Source organism: Mixophyes fleayi, chromosome 2, assembly GCF_038048845.1.
Source record: "Mixophyes fleayi isolate aMixFle1 chromosome 2, aMixFle1.hap1, whole genome shotgun sequence".
Lineage (NCBI taxonomy): Eukaryota > Metazoa > Chordata > Amphibia > Anura > Limnodynastidae > Mixophyes > Mixophyes fleayi.
The window spans coordinates 248164742-248190215 of NC_134403.1; the positions used below are offsets into that span (position 1 = coordinate 248164742).

The following is a 25474-nucleotide window of genomic DNA, read 5'->3' on the forward strand; positions in this document are numbered from 1 at the left end:
CTCCCACGCGCATATCCAAGACTTCGCCCGCGCTGCCCCCCTCCACTGGAACAAGCTCCCTCCCTCCATCAGAACTTCCCCTAATCTGTCCAGCTTCAAACGGGCCCTAAAAACCCACCTTTTTCTTAAAGCCATTCTGTCTCCCACTTAACTTCCTACCTTATCTTCTGCCTCTGTCCCCCTACTCTCCCTCTCTCCCCTGCGTCTCTCTGTCTGTCCACCCCTCCCCTTAGATTGTACGCTCCTCTGAGCAGGGCCATCTCTCCTCCTGTTTCCACCACTTCTAACTCTGCTCTCCAGCTACTTAGCCCTCCTCCTCAAAGGTCCTCCACCCCACGTCCACTTTCGCTCCCTCCTCCCCCCTGGGGGTCTCCCTGTCTTCCGCGCCCCCCTTCTTGGGCCCCGTCGTTTTCGGATCCTCCCTCCCCCTTCCCCGCCCTCTCTAGCTGTGCATTGAGCGTACTAAGTTGCTGTGTTTACTGTACTGTGCTCTCTCCCATTGTATTGTGATTTTGTTTGTCTCTGTACGGCGCTGCGGATGCCTTGTAGCGCCTTATAAATAAATATTAATAATAATAATAATAATTCAAACTGTTCAGCGTACCTAATTAAGCAACAACTGCCCAATGTGATCAAAACTTCTCATGAAATTACACCGTAATTAATAATTTATAAGTCCATCCTCTGGTCTATTATCAGTAGATATTCCTGGTACTGAATCACTTTTATATATCACACACACACACACACACACACACACACACACACACACACACACGTGTTTGTTTATGTATGTATACGTGTGTGTGTATATATATGTATATATATAATGTGTTAACCCGTGCATGATACTCATGCTTTCTAGTCAAATCAAACTACTTAAGGTGTTAAAAAGGTTCTTGTCATGCATTTGGGCCTAGCCCAGGCCTCCTCAGGGGAAGAGCGTTACTTCCCGACACAAGCGCCCTTTTTTAACGTGGTTTTGTCCACGTGTCACCACCCCATCATTTTTCTCCATCACCTCATCCTTCATCTTTATCGCCACATCTATCCAGATGTCTATCCAGACACAGGGATCTCTCTCAGCGGTCCTGAGTATCACACTCCTCTCGCTCTGTCACCCCCGGCAACCACCAACCACTCCCAACTGTCACCCCCGGCAACCACCAACCACTCCCAACTGTCACTTCTCCTTCAAGAAATATATATATCTTTTTTTAAAATCTTTATAAACACTTTTAACAATTAACAAATTAAATTAACAAATTAAAAACATCTTAGTATACCAAATTTCAGCCCTTTCTGACTTTTTTTTCCACACGCTAAGAATTTAGTAGGTCAATGTATAACTCTGCCCAGCAGGTGGCGCTGCAGCTTGGTGTGTTTTTTTTCCCACACACAGACACACGCCACTAGGCTTTTATATAGTAGATATATATATCTCAATTCTTGAAGATACGGTATAATAGAGGTGTTCCAAAGTTCAATAAGCTATACACGGAAATTCTGAATCCTAATTGGACAAGTCAAGTAGAAACAAGGACATATGAATTCAGGAGTATGGGAGTATGGACTTATCAGTTAACTTCTGTATAATTTCATGAGAAGTTGCTTATTTATATCACATTGGGCAATTGTTGATTTAAGTAGTGTTTTGAATTCTTTATTTTATTGTTTTTTAATAACCATTTTGAATAAACTATTTTTGGTATAATATAAGTGCTCTCATAATTTCTCTTCTTTTTGCAGAAAGTATGTATAATAGGTATAGTGCCTGCTATTTTCAGAGCTACGATCTATTGGGCATTGATTATTATTGATATTAATAAAATTTAAATCCACTAGCACCTGATGTATTTCCTGTATCTTTTTATGGAACAGGTAATTTATTTGACATGTAAAAATAAAACACTAACACTTTTTTTTTTTTTTAGAGGAACATGTGCGATAGCATTTCTAAAAAACATAAAAAGCTAATGTGAAAAATGTTATGAGTCATCTGTCCTTCCCTTACTACTTAGCTGGACTAAAAATCCTGTAGTTATCAAATAGTGCGTATTTTCTTGGAATTCCGGGTTCCTGAAATAATATTGTTATATTTTTGTTCATACTCTGGAAGCATTGTATAATGTTTGTTCTGAAGAGGATAAATAAAAAAAAAAAAAAAAAAAGGTATTGGGTACATTTGTGGCTTCGACATCCAATCAAATAAATTAGGGGTATATTTTGGTTTCAGGAAGGCAAGAATCACATTACATGAAAAGACACCTTTCATTGTTACATTTGTCCTGGCTTACTTGATTGTAATTATTGTACTTCTCTTCTATCCAATCTTACCATTTTGACTTTTGATTTTCTTTCCCATCAGATGTGATATGGGTTATTCTCAGCGTGGAGGCTGGCGGCCTATTAGGTGTCACCCAGCAACTCTCCTCCTTTGAGACGGAGTTCAACACTCAGCCTCATCGCAATCTTGGTGGAGACTACAACCCTTTTGCATCACCTCAGAAGAGTCGTTCCCCTGAAGGGGAGACTATGGGGACCTGGGAACCTGAAACAGAGACTCCTGAAAGAGAACAGAATGGACTATCTCAGACCTCTGTAAATATATGTGCAACGGATCATCCAGCCAGCCATTCTGTAGCAACTTATAGAGAGGTGAGGTGCAATGGAGAATTAAAAAAATAAACCCCAAACTTCTATAGGTTTGTGGACTAATAAATGGATGGTAAGAATCTGTAATTGTGGAGGAGCAAGAGAAATTAAGTGAGTTTGTCAGTAGATACTAATGTAGTTGTAGGTAAAGAGTTTTACACTTCATTGCCAAAACCCTAATAGACACCAATACAGTTTTTTCATTTGCTACTTAATACTGTGGGTGGTTAGGTGTCAGTTTTGCAGTCTTTGGGTTTATTGCTTCACTCCATTGAATGGCAGTGGAGCTTACTTTTGTAGTGATACTTATTGTTTTGTGAAATCATTTTTCATGGTTCATCTTTGTCAAGGACAGTTCATCTACCCTTATTTTCCTATTGGTTAATTATCTGGCCTTTGTTGTTTTATATAGGTAATCTTATTCCTGTACATCAGTGATAAGCAACCTGTACTGCCATCTAACCTTCAAAAGGGCCGCTCATTACCCTTAATCTCAATAATAAGTATAAAACAATACATTTAGTCAAAGAAAGACATCTATCTGTAATAACATTACTCTTTCATACCAGTTTTCGGACACTGCTCACTTTGGGGTATAGAGAGCGCTGTGGGAGTAATGGCACTAAAAACTTGTCTAGCCTGCTCCCTTCCCCTCTATGCCCCCTCCATAGGAAGAGCTTAGTTTTTTTTTTCTTAGTGCCTACGGAGTAGGACACTTTTAGTCTAGTCTTAGAGGGTTTGTTTGTGTTTTTTAAAGATAGCTAGGATTTCTCCGCTACTTCAGGCAGAGCGCCTGAGGCGCTTTAGTGCCGCCGCCCCTGGTTTATGTAGGGCTCCCGGGGAAAAGGGTCACCGGACACTCCGGTAGTGTCCAGGACCTAGCCGCTTCCAGGGAGGCGATGTGGGCCGCCCCGGGAGCCGCAGCATGATCTGGTTGCCTGTGACTGCTGTGGAGGCGTAGCTGCCTACGGTCCAGTTGCCCAGCCTGTCGGCATTTGGTGGAGAAGTTACGGTGCAAACAGATAGTAAGGCATATTATACTGGTGGAGAGCTGTCGCTGGAGCGCACTCCCCACCAGAGTCTGATGTGTGGGGTTTTTTCTGCAATTACAAATTTATGTTTTTTTTGCCAGCAAAGAGTTAAGTTATGTAGTAATTCACCTATTTTTTTCCAGGGCTCTGGCAAGCTTATCAGCCATTTCTCTCCGTGCCTGCAGGACATTCAGACACATTTCTGGGGATAGAGAACCAGTAGATATAGAGCGGCTTTGCTGTTTCTTATATCTTTTTCAGTGTTTGTGAGTTCTATCTGCTGTACATCCTGTGGGGGGGTACATTACAGAACACTTCTGGTTCTAGTCTTAGCTGAAGCACTGTATTATGTATTTTTATAGTGTTACATTTTGCCATATACTGTACAGTTCTTCTTTGTTTTAAGACAGTTCTACAGTGTGTCTCTCATTTACCTTTCTTTTTTGCAATATGTCAGAAAGAGGGACCGGAGCCAAATCCAAGGCTGTCTCTGTAATGTACTACACCTGTACTATTGCCTGGTGGACAGTTAGACTAGGGGGGCCTGTGCACGGTATGCGAGGCCGAGGACCCGGGCGGGCGCTCATCTGCCGGTGCGGCGGACATCATGGAACCAGCCTGGGCCAAGGAGCTGGCACGGTCTATTGCCGAATTAAGGAGAGACAACCCACGCCTGGGGATGGTAGGTGCTGATACCTTTTCCTCTTCTCCGGGTACACAGTTTTCAGACGCCATTCCTTCGGGACAGGCATCTCAGTTGCTGCAGTGTGGTCCAGGGTTCTCACAGGAGCCTGTTTGGATGAGTAGTTTGAAACGGTCTGTGCAGGGGTTGACCAGAGTTTCCAATTCCCTTGAAAAATTGTTCCATTCGAGTATGGCAGGTGGATGGCATAAACGCTTGTGTCTGCCTATTGCCCAGGAGTTGGTAGATTCGGACACAGATCTATCCAAATTGGGAGATTGTGATGTTCTAGAGGATTCTAACTGTGAGGACTTACCCACAGGTGAGGAGGATATGTCTAATAGGCCATTAAGGACCTTATCCTGGCAGTGCGACAGGTTCTTAACATATCGGATGGGGAACAATCTGTATTGCAGACCTCAATGTTTAAAAGAGAAAAGAAGAGTTTTCTTCCCTCCATCTGCACAAGTTAAGTCTGGCTTAAGCCTAATATTAAATTTCAGATTCGTAGACAATACAAACTTTTTTTTTTTTTTTATCCCTTTCCAGATTTGGAGGTAGAATCATGGGAGACTCATCCCAGTATCGATGCTCCTATTGCACACTTAGTGAAGTCTACTGTTTTTCCGTTGCAACGCGGCTTAAAGACAGTACTGACAAAAAGTGTGAAGCGATTTTGAAATCGATTTATTTAGCGAGTGTGTAGTCCCTGCGCTCGGTGATGGCGGCTGCTTGGTTTGTTAGAGCTGTTGAAAAATGGGCCACTACCCTTCATGCAGGTCTGGTGTGGCTAGAACTGAGTTGGCTCCTCTGGCAGAGCATATTAAAGATGAGTTTTTAGGAGATGAGGGTCAGGGGTTGTCGAAAAAACCTCTTCCTTAGCAGTGGCAGCTAGGAGCACATTGTGGTTAAGATCTTGGGAGGTGAATGCTGACTCCAACAGGGCTTTGGAATATGTCCCATATGACAGAGTGGCTTTATTTGGTTATCCTTTGGACAAATTCATAGCTCCAGGCCACAGGGTGGAAGAGAGCTTTTCTTCCGGTAGCTGCGCCAAAAGCAAAAGGGAGGCGTTTTTGCTCCTTTCTGTTTTTCGGTCGCTCTAGAGGTGGCTCTTCCAGAAGCCAAGCCCTGGTTACAAGGGGAGTGGGGCAAGGAGGCAGACAGGCCTGGACAGGACGTCCCCCTGCCCCTAAGCCAGCAGACAAACAAGCAGCATGACTTCCTGCATCTTCCACTGGGGGCTCCGGTGGTAGGAGCGCGCCTACTACTCTTTCAGGAACGGTGGCTCAAGTCCACCACAGACGCCTGGGTGAAAGGTATAGTGTCCAGGGAATACAGTCCCTTCGGGATGCTTGGGTGATTGTTCCAATTACGTTGGGGCAGAGAGGTCAAGGCTTTTACTCTCACCTTTTTCTGGTGCAAAAGCTGGATCAGTCTTTCAGATCAATTCAAAACCTGAAGGACCTCAACACCTGCTTACGGGTACCCAGTTTGCGAATGCAGTCCACCAGATAAATTCCTTGAAGAAAGGCGAGTAATGGCATCCTTGGATAGCAAAGATGCTTACCTACACATTCCGATGTTTAGATCATCAAAGTCTCTTGCGGTTTGCGGTGGGTCTGGAGCATTTTCAGTTCAGGGCTCTCCCATTTGGTTTGGCCACCGCACCGCGAGTGTTCACAAAGGTGATGGCTATAATGGCAGCTCAGCTGCATTTACAGGAGGTGACTATTTTACCTTACCTAGAGGACCTGCTGATCAAGGCGGAGTCGATACCTCGACTTCAGTCACATCTGCAGCTTACCAGGAACATTCTGCAGGAACACGGATGGGGATCAACTACAAAAAATCCAGTTGGATACCAACCCAACGTATGGTGTTCCTGGGATTGTCGTTAAACATAAATTGTCAGAGGGTTTTTCTCCCTTCAGACAGTGCGGATAATCCGGTGTCCGGTGAAGGATCTTTTATCTCTAAATCGCGTCTCAGTACTTCAGTGTATAAAGCTACTGGGTTTGCATGGTTTCCTAGTTCAAACCTCTGCAGTTTGCTCATTTCCATTTGCGCAAGTTCCAGCAGGAGATTCTGTCAAAGGGGTCAAGGTCAGATCCCCGCTTAGAAAGACACAGGTCTTTCGGTTGTCATAGACTACATGCCTGTCTTTTCTCTGGTGGCTGAGGAGTGACGTCCTAACACATTATTATTTGTTATTTCTTTGTGTGGGACTGGACCATGGTAACGACAGATGCCAGCTTGTTGGGGTGGTGTGCAGTCACTCTTCACCTCAGATTGCAAGGGACTTGGACACCGGAGGAAGCACGGTTGCCCATAAATGTTCTGGAACTATGGGCAGTATTCAGTACTCTAGTTCAGGCACAATCCTTCCTGGTACGTCAGCCGATCCGAATACAGTTGCATAATGCTACGACTGTAGCTTTGTAGCTTCATTAATTGTCCTGGAGGAACAAGGAGTCCTCTTACCATGAAGAAAGTGTCAAAGATCATGAAATGGGCAGAACAACAGGTTCCTGTAATTTCAGCGGTGTTCGTTCCGGGGATGGACAGCTACTTAAGTCGGTATGCCCTTCACCAAGGCGAATGGTCGCTCCATCCGGAGTTGTTTTCTCAAATAGTCCTCCAGTGGGGCGGTCGGACAGAAATAAACATGATGGCCCCGCGGCACAACCGCAAGGTAAAAAGGTCGGTAGTAGTCGCTTTCCCGACTACCACCACCACACCGACACTACTTACCCCTACAGTGCCATGACGAAACACTTATTCCCAACATCCTCAGCGGGCTGACTGTTGTAAAAGCTGACTTGCCAGAAAATAGAGAGAGGATGTAGGGAATGAGCGTTTCGTCATGGCGCTGTAGGGGGTAAGTACTGTCTTCTTTCTCAGTATTGTAATTTAGTATCCAACCCAAAAAGGTATTGCGCCAGGTCGAGACCCTGATGCGCTCTTAGTGGACGCTATAACGGTACACTGGAACTTCAGGTTGGTGTACCTTTACCCCCCACTTCCGATACTGCTGCGGATCCTGCAGAATGTGAGAGGCGAAAGGGTCCCAGTGATTCTACTGGCACCAGATTGGCTGAGAAGTGCGTCATACTCTAGACATGTCGGTGGATCGTCGACCTCTCAGGAAGGATCTTCTCAGTCAAGGTTCATTATTTCATCATGACCTAGATTGATTGGCTTTGACGGCTTGGAGGTTGAATCCTTGAACTTCAGAAAGAAAGTTTTTGGAGAGAGTGGTTAAAATCAGGATATTGTTCAGGCGAGAAAACAGTCATCAACCACCGTTTATCACTGCATTTGGAAAGCGTATATATGTTGGTGAGAGACGATCAAAGTGCCAACGAATTCTTTTCGTTTAGCCAAGGTGTTGGCTTTTCTGCAAGATGGTCTGGGCAAGGGATTGAGATTGTCGTCCCTTAAGGTCCAGGTAGCAGCGTTGTCTGTGTATTTTCAGAAACGTATAGCTCTGGTACCAGAGGTGCAGACGTTTTTTTACAGGGTGTACTTCATGTACAACCGCCTTTTGTTCCGCCAGTGGCTCCCTGGGGCCTAAACTTGGTCCTTTCGCCGCTCCAAAAGTCGCCCTTTGAACCTTTTGGAGTCTGTTTCTTCAAAACTTCTCTAGTGGAAAGTGACCTTTTTACTGGCTATTGTTTCGGGCAGACGGGTTACGAGTTGGCAGCCCTGTCATGTCGATCTCCTCTTCTGAATGTCCATGACGATTGTGCAGTGCTTAGAACTAAGACTTAATTTCAACCAAAGGTGGTCTCGAGGTTTCGCATAAATCAGGATATTGTTCTACCGGTTCTTCCTCAGGATTCGCTGGTGTTTTACGTGCCGATCATTCTGAGCATTCCCACTCAAAAGGGCAGCTTTGTAACGGCCCCAAGGTGAGCAGTGTCCCTCAACTGGTGTGAAAGAGAAAATAGGATTTTTGTACTTAGCGTATAATCTTTCTCTTAACACGAGTTGGGGGGCACTAAGCTCCCACCCTTTGTTCTGTTGTATGTTCTGTTGGTTGCGTTTTCGCCTTCTCTTGTGGCTTGGTTAGTAAATAAACTGACCTCTTCCTGTGGAGGGGGCATAGAGGGGAGCGGAGCAGGCTAGACAAGATTTTTTTTTTTAGTGCCATTACTCCCACTGCGCCCTTTATACCCCAAGGTGAGCAGTGTTCCCCAAATTGTGTTCAGAGACATTTTACAGTGAGTACAAATATCCTATTATCGGTATGCATTTCAAACAAGTTTTAAAAGTTATAACAAACATATGACAATAAAGCACGAAGGAGTTGGGTGCCTCAAGTGACGGATCGCAGGGCTAGGGCTGACTGTTTTTCATCACTGCTGTTCATGTTTACATGTAGTATGTTGGCAGTATCAAATTGGTTATTTTGCATGCAAGGGAAAATTGTCAACAGAAAACAATAGCTTTTTTTTTTTTCACTGTGTCTGATCCCTCCTCCAGTTCTCAGAGATGACTTGCTAACAGAGGTCCTCCATTTTGTAAGTACATAGGACCTGACTGAATTGAGCGAACTGTGAGGATCTCTTCATTTGGGAAAGGCTATTTTGGGGAAAAAGCGTAAACCGTTTTAATGGAAATGCTTTGTTTTTATTTAAATTTTTAGAGCTTTTAGATGTTTATATCTGTTTTTCATAACAAACTTAAGCCAAATGTACTTTTTCATATTCAGTCTGGAGGAAATATATAGGTCAAAATGTATAAACACTGCTTTTGTTTTGACAAGACGTAAGCAAGTAATCTGAAGCTTATCTGTCATACTGTTTCATAGAAGAAATAAATGTGAAACAAAGTAGAGTTGGAGTGGGAATTGAGCAAACAACTGTTTGGAATTCTGCAAATCGGCAATGTCATTTCGGGAGCAGTGAATTCTGGAAATATAGACATAACAACCCTTAAGTTATTGCTTTACCCACTGGGTATTCAGAACATGACTTCTCACCTACAGGCACATGTTTTAGTCAATGAGATACAAATTAACTCCCATGGCATGTGAACAGCATTTTCAAAAGTAGCTGCTTTTGCAGTGGTGTTGCTGATTTGTGTATTGTCAATAAAGAATATCTATATCTCTATCTTATATATGTATGCTTAAAAATCCGCTTACTGTCCCAATTTACAATTTGGATAGTTAAAATAACCAATTTAAGAGGAACACCTTTTTATTTCCATTTTGCAAATTGTTTGTAATGACCAATTGAATTTCAGTGCAATTTGTAGCAAGCATTCCTTAACACTGCGTCACCCATGGCCATACCCTTGCACAGAAACCCAGGGACTTAAGCCTTTGGCTGGTGTAATAGCACAGCATTATAGAACCTTCCTGGGAACTCAAAATGCTGGGAACAAATTCATAACGGTTTTACACGGATGCACTGAAGACTATATTATTTTACTTCAAGTGCATTGGTAAGATCCGTAGACAGTATCCCATTCAAGAATTGAAAGAAATTTCAACCAGTGATGTTTCTTTCTCTTCAACCAAAAATGTCAGTGCAACAGTTGATCAGAAGATCTGCTTGGATAAGTATTGGTACAATCACAAATAAATATAGACTGTATGTTTAAGCCTTTTGAAGAATTCTAAACTGGATATGAAATGCTTCAGACAACAGTCTCCCTATAATTGTGATAGTAATGGTTAAGTGGAAATGTATTAAGGGGTGGGGGTAGCCTGGCTACTGGACAGAGAGGACAAGGATCTGTCCCTCATCCACAGTAATCTGCGGCAATCTATATGCACTTTACCATGATGGACATACAAATATAGACTAGTTGACCATAGTCGTGAGCTTGCATATCTGACTATTCGGTATTGTGCCCTATGAATCCAGGCCTATTCTCTCATGCTCTCTTGATGGAACTGTAACTGGAATACAGCTGATGATATCCCTGAGAACATATGTTAACAGATACTCTTTAGTGCGGATCTGGCATGCAACAAGCTTTCATGAATTTAGTCCCATGTCCTGGGCCTATTCATTATTACCACTCTTAGGGAAATTAATACACCTCAAGTAATACACCCCGGCCTCAAATAGTATACCGGACTTTGCTATACCCATTCACATAGATTCTGCTGTGATAGAGTTTCTGGTCTTGAGTTTTGTTGCGGATGGATATTCAGGTTATATTTTTTTTTGCAGCCTGTTGATCTCCTGGCCTGGAATGTTTATACTGTCATGGAAGGTCTGGTTTTCTGCTTTCCTCTCTAATTGTGTCACAAGATATTGGACCTACACAACATTAATGCACATAGAAGTGGGAACCAGTTTTCAGACATAGTAGTGGATGCTATTTTATTGTTTCATTAGAATCTGTCCCTATTCAAATGTATTGGTTAGATTTCACATGCCAGGATGTTTTACTTGAGCAAACTGAATTTTCTTTAATGTGCTCACTTTTGTTCCTGGAAATTAATATCTATAAAATGAGACCTGTGAATAATACATTTTGGAAACTCATAGGGGGGAATTCAATTAGCCTTGATGTTCCTTGGAAAATGTGCCTGTCTTTAATCTGTAATAAAATTACACAAACAATCTTTTTAGTCTGAAATGCAAAAGGCATTAGTTGGGTTACAATGTGAGGTGGTGGATATTGGAGCAAGGATGGATGCTGTAGAAACCATGGGCCTGATTCATTAAGGATCTTAAATGAAGAGGTATCTTATTTCAGTCTCCTGGACAAAACGATGTTACAATGCAAGGGGTGCACTAGATTTCTGTTTTGCACATAAGTTAAATACTGACTGTTTTTTCATGTAGCACACAAATATCAACTTTAAATTTCAGTGTACAAATAAGCTATCAAGTATTTGTGTGCCACATGAAAAAAACAGTCAGTATTTAACATATTTGCAAAACAGAAATCTAGTTTGCATCCCTTGCATTGTAACATGGTTTTGTCCAGGAGACTGAAAATAAGATACCTCTTCATTTAAGATCCTTAATGAATCAGGCCCCAAGTTAGTAAGAGGTCATACTATTCCATCAAGAAATTGAGAAGTCTATGGGTTGTTTCCAGAATGACATTAAACCGCTTAGGCTGTGTACACATTACAGGTATTTCAACAGACTTGGGTCAATCAACAACCACTCGGGCCAACATTGCATCAGTTTGTATAGTTAAATGATGAACGATAGTTGTTCCAAAGTACCGATTGTCGATTCATTTGATCGGCAGAACTATAAATCTTGTTACAATGTTCCAATCCTGCATTGTGTATGCACTCACGATCAGGATATCCATAGTGTTTATGTAGTCATGACCTTTTCAGATGATCATGACAGATGAAGAGCACAGATTTGAGGGTAAATCTTTGAAAACATGTTCAGTGTGTATGCATGAATCAGCATGCTGATTGGAAATTTTTTTCTTTCTTTCAGTGTTTGGTACCATCGTTGTAGATACCATATTGGTCGGAAGTGTGTACTCTGCTTATAAACAAGAGGACCTAGACAGACAATAGAACTAGGAGGAATAATGTTTGCATAAAAATATTGAGCTTGAACCTTTCTTTAAATGATTCTTCACTCACTATGCCCCTGATCTTTTCCGTAACTAGCTTCTTAAATATATAAGGCACACAAAGCATTATTTGTCAGACCTTTTCCTTCAGAATCCACCTTGGGACTTTGTACTTAGAATTCAGGGTTAAAGAAAAGCTTCTTATTAAAGTAAGAAACATTGAGAAATCTTCTCTTGAAGAGTTTCAGGTTGCAATTTTTCAAGTCTTGACAACATCCATTCTACAAACGATATCTGAGAGACAGTGCCAGAACTTTGAGGGTAAGTGAGAGAAAATACAAATGAGGTTTCTGTTTTAGCCTAATAGTCTCCCATGAAGTCAGACACCTAATGGCAAGGGTGCAAGGTATAGCTCTTTATCTTATATCCAGGCTGAATCTTTCTCTGCCATTGGCACATCAGGGGTCTTAGATCCTGATTGTTCTGTTTCTGACAATCTATTGCTACAATGAGAACCCAAAAAAAATCAGTGATCTCTAAACATAGGGCGATTTGGAATGTTTCTCCCTCAGCAGCCATGGAAACTTAAAGTAGTCCTTGATCTTAATCGATGTAAATTGAAATTCTTTCATTTTTGTCACTTATATTTGTGTGCACTGTTGCAGGCTCTCAACTGATGCATTTTCAAAGTGTATTAATTTTCCCTAAATTTAGAATATTTTATAATTTTGTGCCCGATTTACACCCCCCCCCCCCCACACACACACACACACACACACACACACACTCACACACACACACTCGACTCCCTTCTTTCTATTTCAATATACTCAAAGAAAATATTTTACATCTTTTCATAGTATACCCAGACCCTATATATTTTATTATTTTCCTAGATTTTCAAGTTGTTGCATTGTGCAAAACCATCTGATAGAGAGATCTTCTTGTGTGAGAAGTCCTCTTTCTTTTACTAGTCTAGTAGAGTATCATGTTTTTATGTTTTTTGTTTAATTCTGCTTGAAGTAGAATTACATTAAGTAATTTTTATTTTGTTTTTACATATATTTTGTTTCATTGTTGTACAATGAATCTTCAAATTTTGTAGGATAATTTTGAAGTGAGTGCAGGCTTGGAGGTCATGCTTTACTTTTTATTTGTCCTTTCTCAGAATTTACCTGAGTGCCTGCTTCCCAGGTGTCCTATTGGCAATCGTTGCACTTATTTTGGTCTTTCAACCAGCCTCCAGTGCAATTGGCCTCCATAATTCCAGCCCTTCTGTGATAGAGGAAAAGAAAAGGCATGAGAAACAGTGTGTGTTCCACACATTTTTTGCTATATTATTTTAAATGCAATAGTCTGACTCTGTAGTTTAATCCTACCAACTGACGGTCCTTAATTCACTATCTTTAATGTTCAATCCTTCATTGCAGCCATTACAATAGGTAGGTTTCCTTTCCAATTTAGGCAGAGACAGGTTAAATAAAATTGCCCCCAGGTCCTATATATTGCAGCTCTTCTCTTCGCTTACATGTTTTGCTGTCTCTAGTTAAGTAGGGCAGGAATTGTTCATTATTTTCTGTAGTACAGGAAATTTCCTTCTTTTCAATCCTGGCCATACATCATCCTTGGTGCAAGCCAATGACTGTGCTGTGTACCCAGGGAACTCCAGGAGCAGATATGGGGTAATGATTAAAATTTCCATGCCAGTCCGAGGCCCTCGTTAGTCTGAACATGTGCGTTGGAGGTCACAGAGTACCAAGATGTAGGACCACTCTGAAGGGTTCCCTGTCCAGATGTTATCAGCTTCAGAGTTAGTGCAGCGACTGGAGACGACTAGCAGGAGATGTGTTATTTTTGAAGGACTGTTTTTTTGTGCAGAAAGCATCCTGAATTACACTCTAGGACAGGGGTTGGCAATCCTTTTGTATCAATGTGTCGGCAAACCTGTGTGTGTGTGTGTATGTATATATATATATATATATATATATATATATATATATATATATATATATATATATATATATATATATATATATGTATGTATGTATGTATGTATATGTGCATATGTAACCTGCTATTTTTCACGAGTGTGTCTCCAGACTAGAATAAGGGATGTTGATCCTTGTCATCTTAATATTGAACTGGAGTAGGTAATTGCAGATAGAATGGGAAGATATCTTATTCTCTCTTTGTATAATTTCCCAGTTACATTAGTAATAGTTTATGCCCCTAATCAAAATCGCACATATTTGTTTATATCTCCCTAGATGAAAAATTAGCTCATCATGGAAAGGGTGAAATGTTTATGGCCTTTATTTCACTTCTGTATAAATCTCTCCTTCAAACTGCTGAATTTTCTGGCCCTATTTGCTGACATTAAACAAAATATTAAAGCGGAGAGTATACTACCTCTTGGTTTGCTTTTAAAGTGTATACCCTTCTGAGAGTTTTGTTATTTTTACCAGACAATCCCGGTACAACACCCTGTGAATAATAATGTTTAATGCAGGCTGCAAAAGTTGTAGTAACAAAACAGGCAGACAAAGGATCTCATTTGTAAAGAACACTGAATATGCATAGGAAAATGACATGGTCTTTTGAAACACTGCTCAATTTATCCTGACTTATGTCTGAAGTGAATTAGATGGCTTAAATTAATTAGAGTGGGGTGACACCGGGACTGCTTTTAATACACATGGCATTTTTGTGTGGTGCAAGATGCGCTCCATTAAAAGTATACGTTGAGACCCAATCTCAGAGCTAGTGTAATATCTTTCTATGGCAATAGCTCATGCCACCAAATAAAATCCTCTTCATTTTACTGCTCTGTATAAACTAAGCACACTTTGTTTGCTTACTTCATACTTAAATATGGAGTTTACATATAACTAATTAAAGCACTGCAAAATCAGAAATCCTTTATGGTGCACTTCTATCTCATGCGATTAGGTAAGATTCATAATTTACAATGTTAGATAATTACATTGTCCACCCAGCCACTTGAAAAAACAACGTGTTTTAAACGCTTCTAAATACTTATTTTTTCTTTGGCTTTCATGTGAAATCTGTCTTTTTATTTATACTATCTTTGAATTCCTGAAAATAGAAGAGAGCTTGTGATAGTGAACAAGTTCAAAAGGTTTTTTGAGATAACGTAGTCCCCTCTTTTCCATTTGTTTATTTTATTAACTTCTACATAAAACGTATATCCAACAACTGAAAGATTAATACGCACACACAAAGGAAATACACCTTGCTACAATCTCCAACCTAATCCATTACAAAAGAAAAAGATATATAAATATCTGTGCTGCATACAATAGTATAAAGTGTTGGGTGCTTGCAGATTCAATCAGGAGATATATCATTTAGCATATCTAGAGTGAATTCACCTATCCCATAGTTTCTTAACATTTTAGAATGCAGTTTCTGCTGGAATACATAAACTTCTCAAATACAACAGTCTTGTTTACTAGGATTATACAGTGTTCTACTTTAGGGGGGCTGTTACGTATTACATACCTTAGCCAGCATTAATACATTTATTAAGTATTGCCTAGTTCAGTGATGGCCAACCAGTCATAGTCTGGAGCCAAAAATATCTATAGATACCAAAAAGAGGCAAGCATACCTTTATAAGTGTGCGCATCCTTCGTATAAACACACACAAACATAACTGGACACACGCACATTGCAAGTATAACATAATTTGGAATATCTTGCTTAGACAAAGCAATCAAAATGTTTATTTACCTTGTGTGCTGATTCTGTGGGTCTTTTGGCAATCCTTGTTTTAAAATTTTGCTTTTAAAACCTTGTTTTAAATCTGGCTTGTATTTGGTTGGCATACACTCTGTTTCTTGGTGGATTACCTCCTCAATAACTCTATTCAAACAAATTACCAAGATTTTTTAGAGAACTTTAACATCTATTGAAAGTTGGGAAATTGGGCAGTATGAGTTGGGGAAAGTGGATCTTTTCTTGCCTTCAGAGTAAGGCTAGGTACACTCAAGAGTTTTCCAACGGGTGCATTATCTATAACTATTTTACTAACGTCTGACGGTCCGATTGCTCGGGCTTTTCATGTGTACACACTGACACGATTTACCTTCAGATCTGTGCTCTTTATCTGGTAATCTAGTCGTTTAGAGAATGAGTGCACAATAGCCATTCATTCATTCCTGTCTCACTGATTAAAACCGCCTGGTTATAGCTATTCTCATGTCCTTACGAATTTCGTTAACTTCTGTGACTCTGAAACAAAATTTTCAGTCTCAGAATGAACAAACAAACTATTCCATGTATAGCACTCCCTACATTTAAGTCACCGGCAATATTGGTGTTGGCATTTATTTTATTTTTTTGCTGCATTAATGTAATTTCTTTTTTTTTTTTTCATCTTTCTTCATTTTCTCTTTCTCCATGTTCTTTTTTTCATTTCATATTTTATTAAACTCAAATATAATACAGAAAGATAGGATTACAGAGAAATCAGACATTAACAATTGGTTTACACATAATGTCAGACATAAATCGCATACAACAGTATACCTGCCCTTACATATTGTCTGTTCTTACATATGTCAGTACTCCAACGTGGTTCCTCTTTTGCCCAAATATTTAGAATTTTATAGGTTTATCATTTTTCATAACTACTGTATACCAATCCGTAGAATTAAAATATTTATAAATCTGAACTTTGATATTCATCGGAAGTGAGTTTATATAGCTCTCCCATACACTAAATAGTTTCTTTACCTGTTCTCTCTATATATAGCGGCTTCTATCCATTCCATTTTAAATACATATTCCAGCCGTTTTGAAGGGGGTTGGGACTGTATCCACAACTGAAAAATATATATATATTTATTTATTTTTGCAACGGCTAAGATAAGAATTTTCTTACTTCCTTTAGTGCTCTTAAAAGATTTATCCAGAATCCTCACCACCGCCCACTCAGGAGATATTGGAGAAAAATTAACTAAGTCTGTTATAACTATTCCTTAACTTGAAAATCGTTTTATATACCAACATTCCCATAAACAGTGATATAGTGAAGCATTAATTTTGACATTTTAAACATTTTGAAACATTACTAATCCCTGTATTGTAAGATCTTTTGGGTGATATATACCCCCTATAGAAAAGTTTAAAGAACATTTCATTATATGTACTCAGTTAAAATGCAATTAGAATAAATAAACGTCTCTTGAAGAGTAGAAAGGTGTATATGTGGAAAATATGTCAACCATTTAGACATACCCGTTTGTCTTTCAATATCATAATAAGTTATGCGTAAAAAAAATTCATGATTCGACAAAGCTTTTTTCATAACTTTTGTGTTGCCCAGTCTAATATCAAAAGGATTATTGCAATGTACCAGAAAAAGTTTAGAAGTCACCGAACTAGCATAATGTTGCGCCTGAAGAGTAAATAAAGTAGGGATATTAATAAAATCAAACTTAGAACAGATATCAGCAATTTCGTTCTGTATTAACATCTTGTACCATCGAAATACCTAATTGTGCCCAGGTATAGTATGGGCTATTTGCTTCACCTCTTTGAAAATCACAATTCCCCAAAAAAGGCAAAAATAATGAATATCTATGCTAAAGTCCCCAACTACTTTTCATTTTATGCCATACTTGCCAATTAATGAACAACAAAGGATTTTACACTATTTCCAAAGGTATATCTTATCGAGGCATATGCAGAAAATATCTTGGATCTACATGTGGAATGAACTGTTCTATTTTTTCGTTTGGCTTAAACAACAGAATATTTATACAATCTTCAGTATATCTACAAATCGCTGCTTGATTATATAAAATTATCTTTGGAAAGTTCAAACCTTCTTCTTTTTTTCGCTCTCTGTTAGATTTTCAAACTAATCCTCGGTTTATCTTTCCAAATAAACTTTCGAAATGCTGAATTTTAAAGATTTTTTTTTGTCTTTTATGCATAGAAGTATTGGTAATACTTGTAAAGGATACATTAATTTGGGAAGAGTAATTTTAATTTAAATTTTAATTAGATTTATCCTTCCTACAAATGAGATGCAGATGTTGTCATGATTTTAACTCCAAAATAGCATCCTGAACCATATGATAAATATTTAATTTATATAGATTTTTTTGCATTATTAGGTAAATAAATCCCTAAGTATGTAATGCGATTTAGCCTATTTCATGACAATATTTCTGAATCTGGAAGTTTCTTGTAGGGTCCTAATGTTATTGCCACTGACTTATCTATATTTATTTATATTAAATCCAGACACTGGTGCAAACTGATTTACCTTGTCCAGTATAAATTGTAAACCTTTTTGTAGATTAGAGATATATAATAATAATAAATCATCTGCAAATGCTGTTAGTTTAATATTAGATTGACCAATTTTAATACCTTGAAAATCTTCCATTTGTTGAAGGGACCTAATAAGAGGATCAATAGCTAAATAAAAAAGCAAGGCAGATAAAGGACATCCTTGTCTGGTTCGCCTAGACATATATATCGGATCTCCATGTTTGTAGTTAATCACTAGCTCTGTTTGAGGTTTTCTATACAGATATTGAATACATTTTGAAAAAAGGGGCCAAATTTGTATATTTCAAGTTGTTGTAAAAAGATACACAATATTGTATCAAAAGCCTTCTCTGTATCTAGGCTTAATATAATATTTTGGGTATCTTTATTTACATTAGATGTTATTACTGCAGCCAATGTTGTTGTTATCCCTTTGACTGCATATCTTCCATGTGTTAATCCCAATTGGTGTTCTGTCAACAAGAGGTATAATAGCTAAAATTATGGCAAATAGATTGCAGACTTATGGGGGTATTCAATTGTTCCTCCGGGCGCCGCCGGAACTAGCGCGTTAAAACTATTACCGTTTATACGGTAATATTGTGCGTAATTACCGTTTATACGGTAATTTACTCGCTCAATTTCAGCTCGCTGCTCAGGGAGCTGCGAGCTGAAATTGAGCGAGTAATTACCATATAAACGGTAATAGTTTTAACGCGCTCGTTCCGGCGGCGCCCGGAGGAACAATTGAATACCCCCCTAAGACTTTAAAATCTTGATTAAGAAGTGTAATTGGTCTCCGACGAGCCAAGATCATGATTTTTATCTAATTTAGGTATTAAGATTATTTTTTTCAGCTTCTCCATCACATGCAGGTGCCTTGTATAACTCTGTGTAATATTGATGGAATTGTTTAGCAATATCCTGTAGTATACCTCTCCCCTGTAGAACCATCTATAATTGTTGTAATAAATGATTTTGGTGTTTGCTGTCTAGCAATATGAGCTAATAATTTCCCTGTTTTATTACTCCATCTACTGCATTATTATTATAATTATTTATTTATGTAGTGCCACTAATTCCGCAGCGCTGTACAGAGAACGTACTCACATCAGTCCCTGCCCCATTGGAGCTTACAGTCTAAATTTCCTAACACACACACACACACGGGTCAATTTTGTTAGCAGTCAATTAACCTACCAGTATGTTTTTGGAGTGTGGGAGGAAACCGGAGCACCCGGAGGAAACCCACGCAAACACGGGGAGATTACTTTTTAAATAAATCTTAATTATTACTCATTGATGAATGTAAGTCCCTATATTTCTCCTTTTATAATTTTTATTTTTTTCTGCAGCATATGCGATATGTCCGCATAACAGCCTTGGCAGTCTGCCAGAAAAGCCCTGGTCTTCTCTATGCTGTTGATTATCTTTAACATAATCATTCCATGTACTTTTTGAAACTAATTTTAAATTTTCATTTTGTGCTAAGTAAGACTGAAAGCGCCGGTTGCGATCCGAATAGCTACTTTCTCTTTTTGTGATATCTATCATAAATAGGTGTTTAGAGATAAAAAAAAATTCTATGTTTGTATATTTAATTCATGAAAGAAGGGTATTGTAAGTTATAATATAATCAATACGAGAATGATATGTATAAGATCAATCTTAAGGGTTCATAATTCACCATGGATCCACCAAATTGCGCTGGGACTTCAATATATGAATACCTTCAATATATTTATATGAGCTAAGAGTAGGTGTCGTAGATCTATCCATTTTTGGATTATCTATGGTATTAAAATCTACTACTACTATCAGATTATGTATAGTACGTTGCATCAAAAGTTGTGAGATCTTTAAATAAAATCCACCATTCGGAGTATTGGGAGCATAAATATTAAGTATAGTAAATTTTTCACCCTCAATACTTATATCTGGCAAGACATATCTCCCCTCATCATCTTGAATTACATCACCATTTACATACTGCAAATTCTTTCCCTAGAGGATCGCTACGCCCAGTTTTTTTTTTTTTTTACTCCTAAACGGAGCTGATATACATTCATTGATCCAATTACTTTCAAGAGAAGAATCTTAAACTTTTCAGTGTGTCTCCTGTAGGAGAACCACATCAGGCTGAAAGGCTTTTAAATGTGTAAGTATTCTTCGTCTCTTAGTTGAAGAGTTAAACCTTGCCACGTTCCATGAAAGAATTCTTACACAGGAAACTACGGATCCTAATATAGGTGTTTGAAAAGGGAAGATAACCCCTAATATTTCTCAAATATAAGATTTTCCCCAATTTTTTTTCCTTAACATAATAGGTAAAAGGCGTTCACCCCAACCCTGCGAATTCCCTAATATCACAAAGGGGCCACGTCGGAGTCGGACATTCACAATAAAAACATTATTTCTATTCTCTAGTACATAGCACCATTTTGACATTTCGATCATTATGAATGTGTCATAATTATCTATGAGTTTAATCTTTTTCCATTTTTTTAATACCTGAAATATTGATGGTTACTGCTTCTAAGCAGCACCAAAAGACATAGGTAAGTGAAAACAGTCATATTCCTGTAAATATCTCTTAATTTTATATCATACATTTACACTATGTGTAAAATCTCTAAGGTAAGTTCTCTAACAACCTTGCTATCATCAGATGTTTTCTAGAATTTATGAGCTGGGCCATAAATTGGTACCAAACGCTAATCTGTGACCACGGGTCAGGAGTTCTCTATCCATAAATACCCCCTGAGTAGAACAAAAGAGTTCAAAACAAACAAAGATACATTAATTTAGATTCAGGTTTTAAGCCTCCATATGACAGTATGTATTAGTTTTCCACACACTTTGGGAGTTATTTTGGCCCATTCTTCCAAGCAGATTTTCTTCAATTTGTTCAGGTTAGTAGAGTGATGCTTGTACACCTCAAATAGTACCACATATTTCCAATTAGATTGAGATCAAGGCCTGTGCTATTGTAGAACATTCTCATTTGTGTCCTTGAGCCACATCATTGTTAGCAGACTGAAACAGATGTTCTTGGAGTGTTTTCCTGTATTTTACACCATCCATACTTCCCTTTATTTTAACAAGATGCCTAGACCCTGCTGATAAAAAGCAACCCCACATCTAAAGATACCACAACCAAACTTCACTGTAGCTGTGGAGGTGTTTGAGCTGTGGGCAGTGTTTGCGCCACCCCTATTGTTTTGAAATTTGGTCTCATCTGACTACAAATTATTTTCCCACATTGCAACTGAGTCACCCTCATGCTTTTTGTCAAACTCTAGACATACGTTTGCAGAAAACATGTACATTTGCCACCCTTCCATGCAGGCCAATGTTATGCAGAGCTCTTGGTATGGTTTAGCTGGTGCTCTTAATCCAGTTATTAAACTCTGTAGCTTCATTGTTTTTCTTATTGTTTACCTCTGTGTCTTCGCTGCGCAGAGAGTTTTGAGGGACAATCTTTCCTAGCATCTGGGTGATATCCTGAGCCGGTGCTAGCATGTCTGGCACCCCCCTTGGAAAAAAAAAATTGTGTATACATTATTTTTTAATTCAATGATGCTTTGCTTTTAATTCAAATCATATAATAAACCGTAATATAGAGTATTACATGAAACGGCAAACATTTATTGATATATGAATAATATAAGTGAAGAATATGTATTGTTTGTAATTCAATTTTACATTTTTTTGAAAAGTAGTTTGGTGAGAAGTATAGTAGAAAAAATGTGAACAATATTAACATGCAACAAGCAAATATCTGGTTTAAAGTCTCTACAAAAGAGTGCGTTAAATCTTCTACTCTAACACACCAGGCATTGAATCATTCTGCTGAGGGAGATTAGTATCTAGCAGATCATGCTGCAGAAATGGCTGATGGAGACATTTAAATATCTTTTTAAATTATTCGTTACAACCATTTAACTTTGCGTGTCTACATACTTGCAAACCTAGAAATAAAATCATCAGTCTTCACCTGGCACATACATAACTCTCAATAGCAACCAGCGCTAGGTTTTTATTATTTTGACCTTGATATAGATCGTTCGCCACTGACTACGCTAACTGGAAGTGTCCATAATATTCTTAGGGCAATGCTACAATTCAGGAATGACGAATCTTTGGTTTGAATAAATTTTAGCGTTTCAAAAGGATTACTTTTATTTTGGTAATTCCAATTTAAATAGATCTTTTGAAGGCACTTAGTTCATCATATAATTTTCACCCTTTTATGTCTGTTTATCACTGTCAGATAAATGGATTTGCAAATTGTTGTATTAACGTGTCCTGATCTGGTTCATGAAATGTATTGATCTTATACAAAAATGCAAATCTACTGTTATTTTGTTGTAACAGGTCAAAACGTTCATCAAGAGATGACATCACAGCATCTAAAATAGTGTAGAAAAAAATTCACTCTGAATGTATCTTCAGGTGTTTTAGGGGATACATCTTTGTGCTCATATAGGAACTGTGATGACGTTTTCCTTCTACAAATTATAGTTATTGATTTGAATTCAGACTCTCCATCAAGATCTTCACAAAGTTGTTTAGAGGTTTGAATTAAGGACTTGTAGCCACCATTAGTATGGTATTTCGATACAAATGTTCTTAAATTGGCTGTCAAAGCAAATATTTTCTTCTGTATTCTGAAGCATCTTGCTGACAGCATCAATATTCTGCTGGTCATGCCACAGTATCAGTGAGCATAAAAATTGGAAATCTTTAATTTTGGTGCAGAAAATCAGGGCCTATCTTGTTTCTTCATTGAAATTTTGATTGGTAAAAATATATAAAGCATCATATATTTCTCATGTTTGATCGCTGAGAGGTTGCAGAGCATCAATATGACTTTCCCACTGAGTTTCTGAAACAGGTTTTAATGTAAGGGAAGAAATGTTTTTTTAAAAATGCACCATCTCTTCACCAAGTCAGTAAAAAATTTGAATATTTCTTGAACTGTCCCAAAAAAAACGAATTGCCTCACAATTAACTTTGGCAGCATCATTAACTACCAAATTGACTGTGGGCAGTGCATGGTACATAGAAAGCGCGTGGGTTTTTGTTTAATATTAACTTCTGAAGGCCAATCTTTTTAACTCATGTTGGCACCATTATCATAGCCTTGATCTCTTATATCCCCAATGTTCAGATTCCAGTTGTGCAATTTGTTGAAAATTATGTTGCACAGCCCCTCTCCACTTGAGTCATCCACTTCTAAGTAGCCTAAAAAGTGTTCTTCAATGAGCACAGTGTTTTCTTTGCATGTAACACAACAAATAAGTAATTTGTTTGGTGTGACAGACGTCTGGAGTACAGTCCAGGATTCTAAAATAATAGTTTGCTTCTTTTATTGAAGAAACTGTTTTTTCTGTGGTTGCCTTGCCCAATAAGTCAATTATTTCATTTTGTTCAGATAATGAATCTTTCAATCTGTCCTGATGGTTCTTTCGATGTGAGCCGAGATAACAGGATCAAATTGGCCAAAGAGTTCTATTAGTTTCATAAGTTTCCATTATTTTTTTGGGAAGAACCCCTTAGAGCTAGGCATTGAGAAGCATGATATTTTATTATTTCTATAAGCCTTGTAATCACATCTGTCCAATACTTCTTTTTGTTTTTTGTTGGCGCTCATACAACTGTTGATTTTGGGCATCAAGTGTTGTCTTATTTTTCATAAAAACATTTTAACTCGTACAATATTTTCAAATATGTCCAAGACTTGTTTCATGTGTATGAAGTGCCTTGGATAAATTTTGCCAGTGATTGTAATCTGTGAATACGAAGCTGGACGAATCACTGAAATCAGAAAATAACTTGCAAATGAAACAGAACACACACAGTCCATTTGACTTGGAATATACTTGCCAAGGCCTTGGCACTAATTCACCATTTTCCATGTTACGGTTATAATATGTGTCCCTAAACTTGCATTTATTAGAGTCCATAGGATACAACATGTATTTCTTTTGAGAAGGTCCGGATTCTGTAAGACTAATTCTTAAATTGTCAGTAATTTTTGGCCAATTTGCTGGATTTTCTAGTTTCGTGGACATTAAGCTTGCATTGGATGAGAGTAAGGAAGATTTTTCTGCCTCTGAAGTATCAATATTACTGTGTGTATCTGTTTTCACCTCTATACTCATTTCCATTCCTGTTACCAAATTATCTTTTGTGATATTCTAGCTATTTATATATTCTACTGGTTCTGAGCACTCGCTTGTAGAAGTACTTGATTGGTTTTCTCCTGGCTGGGAGTACTCACTTGCAAGCTTTGATTTCTTCATATAATTCTAAAGTGATCCAGCTTGTTTTTTGATGGCCTCTTCTTTTGCTGCTTTTCTTTTCTTGTTGTGCCAGAGAGTTTCTTTTTTCCCTCCATTTTAACAAAGACAAACTGAATCTCTTGATTTGCTTAATGTTTTAACTGAAAAAATAAAAGTAAAATAAATATGGCTTGGTAATGGACCAGCACTGTTTTCTTGCAAAACATGTTTTTGTAATGAATGGATCTACTAACACTGGTCCTGATTCCGACTTGTACATAACTGAAAATCTGTGCATCTATTAATATGGGTGCAATTTCTACAATGGAGCTTTCCGTCTTTTCCGAACTTTCTCTCCAAGTCTCACCATCTATATCTTTCCCCAAATATTGCTAGGAAGATATGTATTCTTTTCCAGACACAAAGTATCCTAACCCAGCATAACACATGCATGTCAATATTATGACAATATAATATTCTGATAGCAGAACCAGTAGCAGAAGTTGCAGCCCTTTTAGCTAGTATGTACATTTAATTTTTAACATTAAAGCTGCAATACAATTTAATAATTTCACAGCTCACAGTGATGTAAATATGACTATTTACAATATTATTAATGACACTGATACAGTGGTATAATTTCTCCATAAACTCATAAGATCACAGAAATTGTAGAGTGGGTAAGAAGTTATTGTCGCTTACTTTTTAGATGTCCTGGATGCAAGTCTCCACCCCTCTTCCTCTCCAAAGGTTCCAAAACTTTTTTAGTCTGAGGCACCCTTAGAGTTCCAGTTATTTTTTTAAGGCACTCCTAGACCAAAATAAAAACATAAAGGTTAAGTAGAGGGAACAGTCTTCTCCTTCACTACACTCTTCTCCTTCATAAACATATGCCCCCCTCCTTCAGTACACTGCACCCTTTTATCATCATACATTACACATCATGCTGTTTTTATGTCTTTTATGAGCCCCTTTCTCTTTCTTTTTTTTTTTTTTTC

General features: G+C 38.3%; 1 protein-coding gene across 1 annotated transcript in view; it reads left to right on the forward strand.

The window, feature by feature from the left end:
* Positions 1–25474, forward strand: part of ILRUN (inflammation and lipid regulator with UBA-like and NBR1-like domains) — a 48781-nt gene that overhangs the window by 20218 nt on the left and 3089 nt on the right. Inside the window, exon 4 of the mRNA XM_075195763.1 lies at positions 2369–2658. Within this exon, the coding sequence (XP_075051864.1) occupies positions 2369–2658 (290 nt within the window). The remainder of the gene's footprint in view (positions 1–2368; positions 2659–25474) is intronic.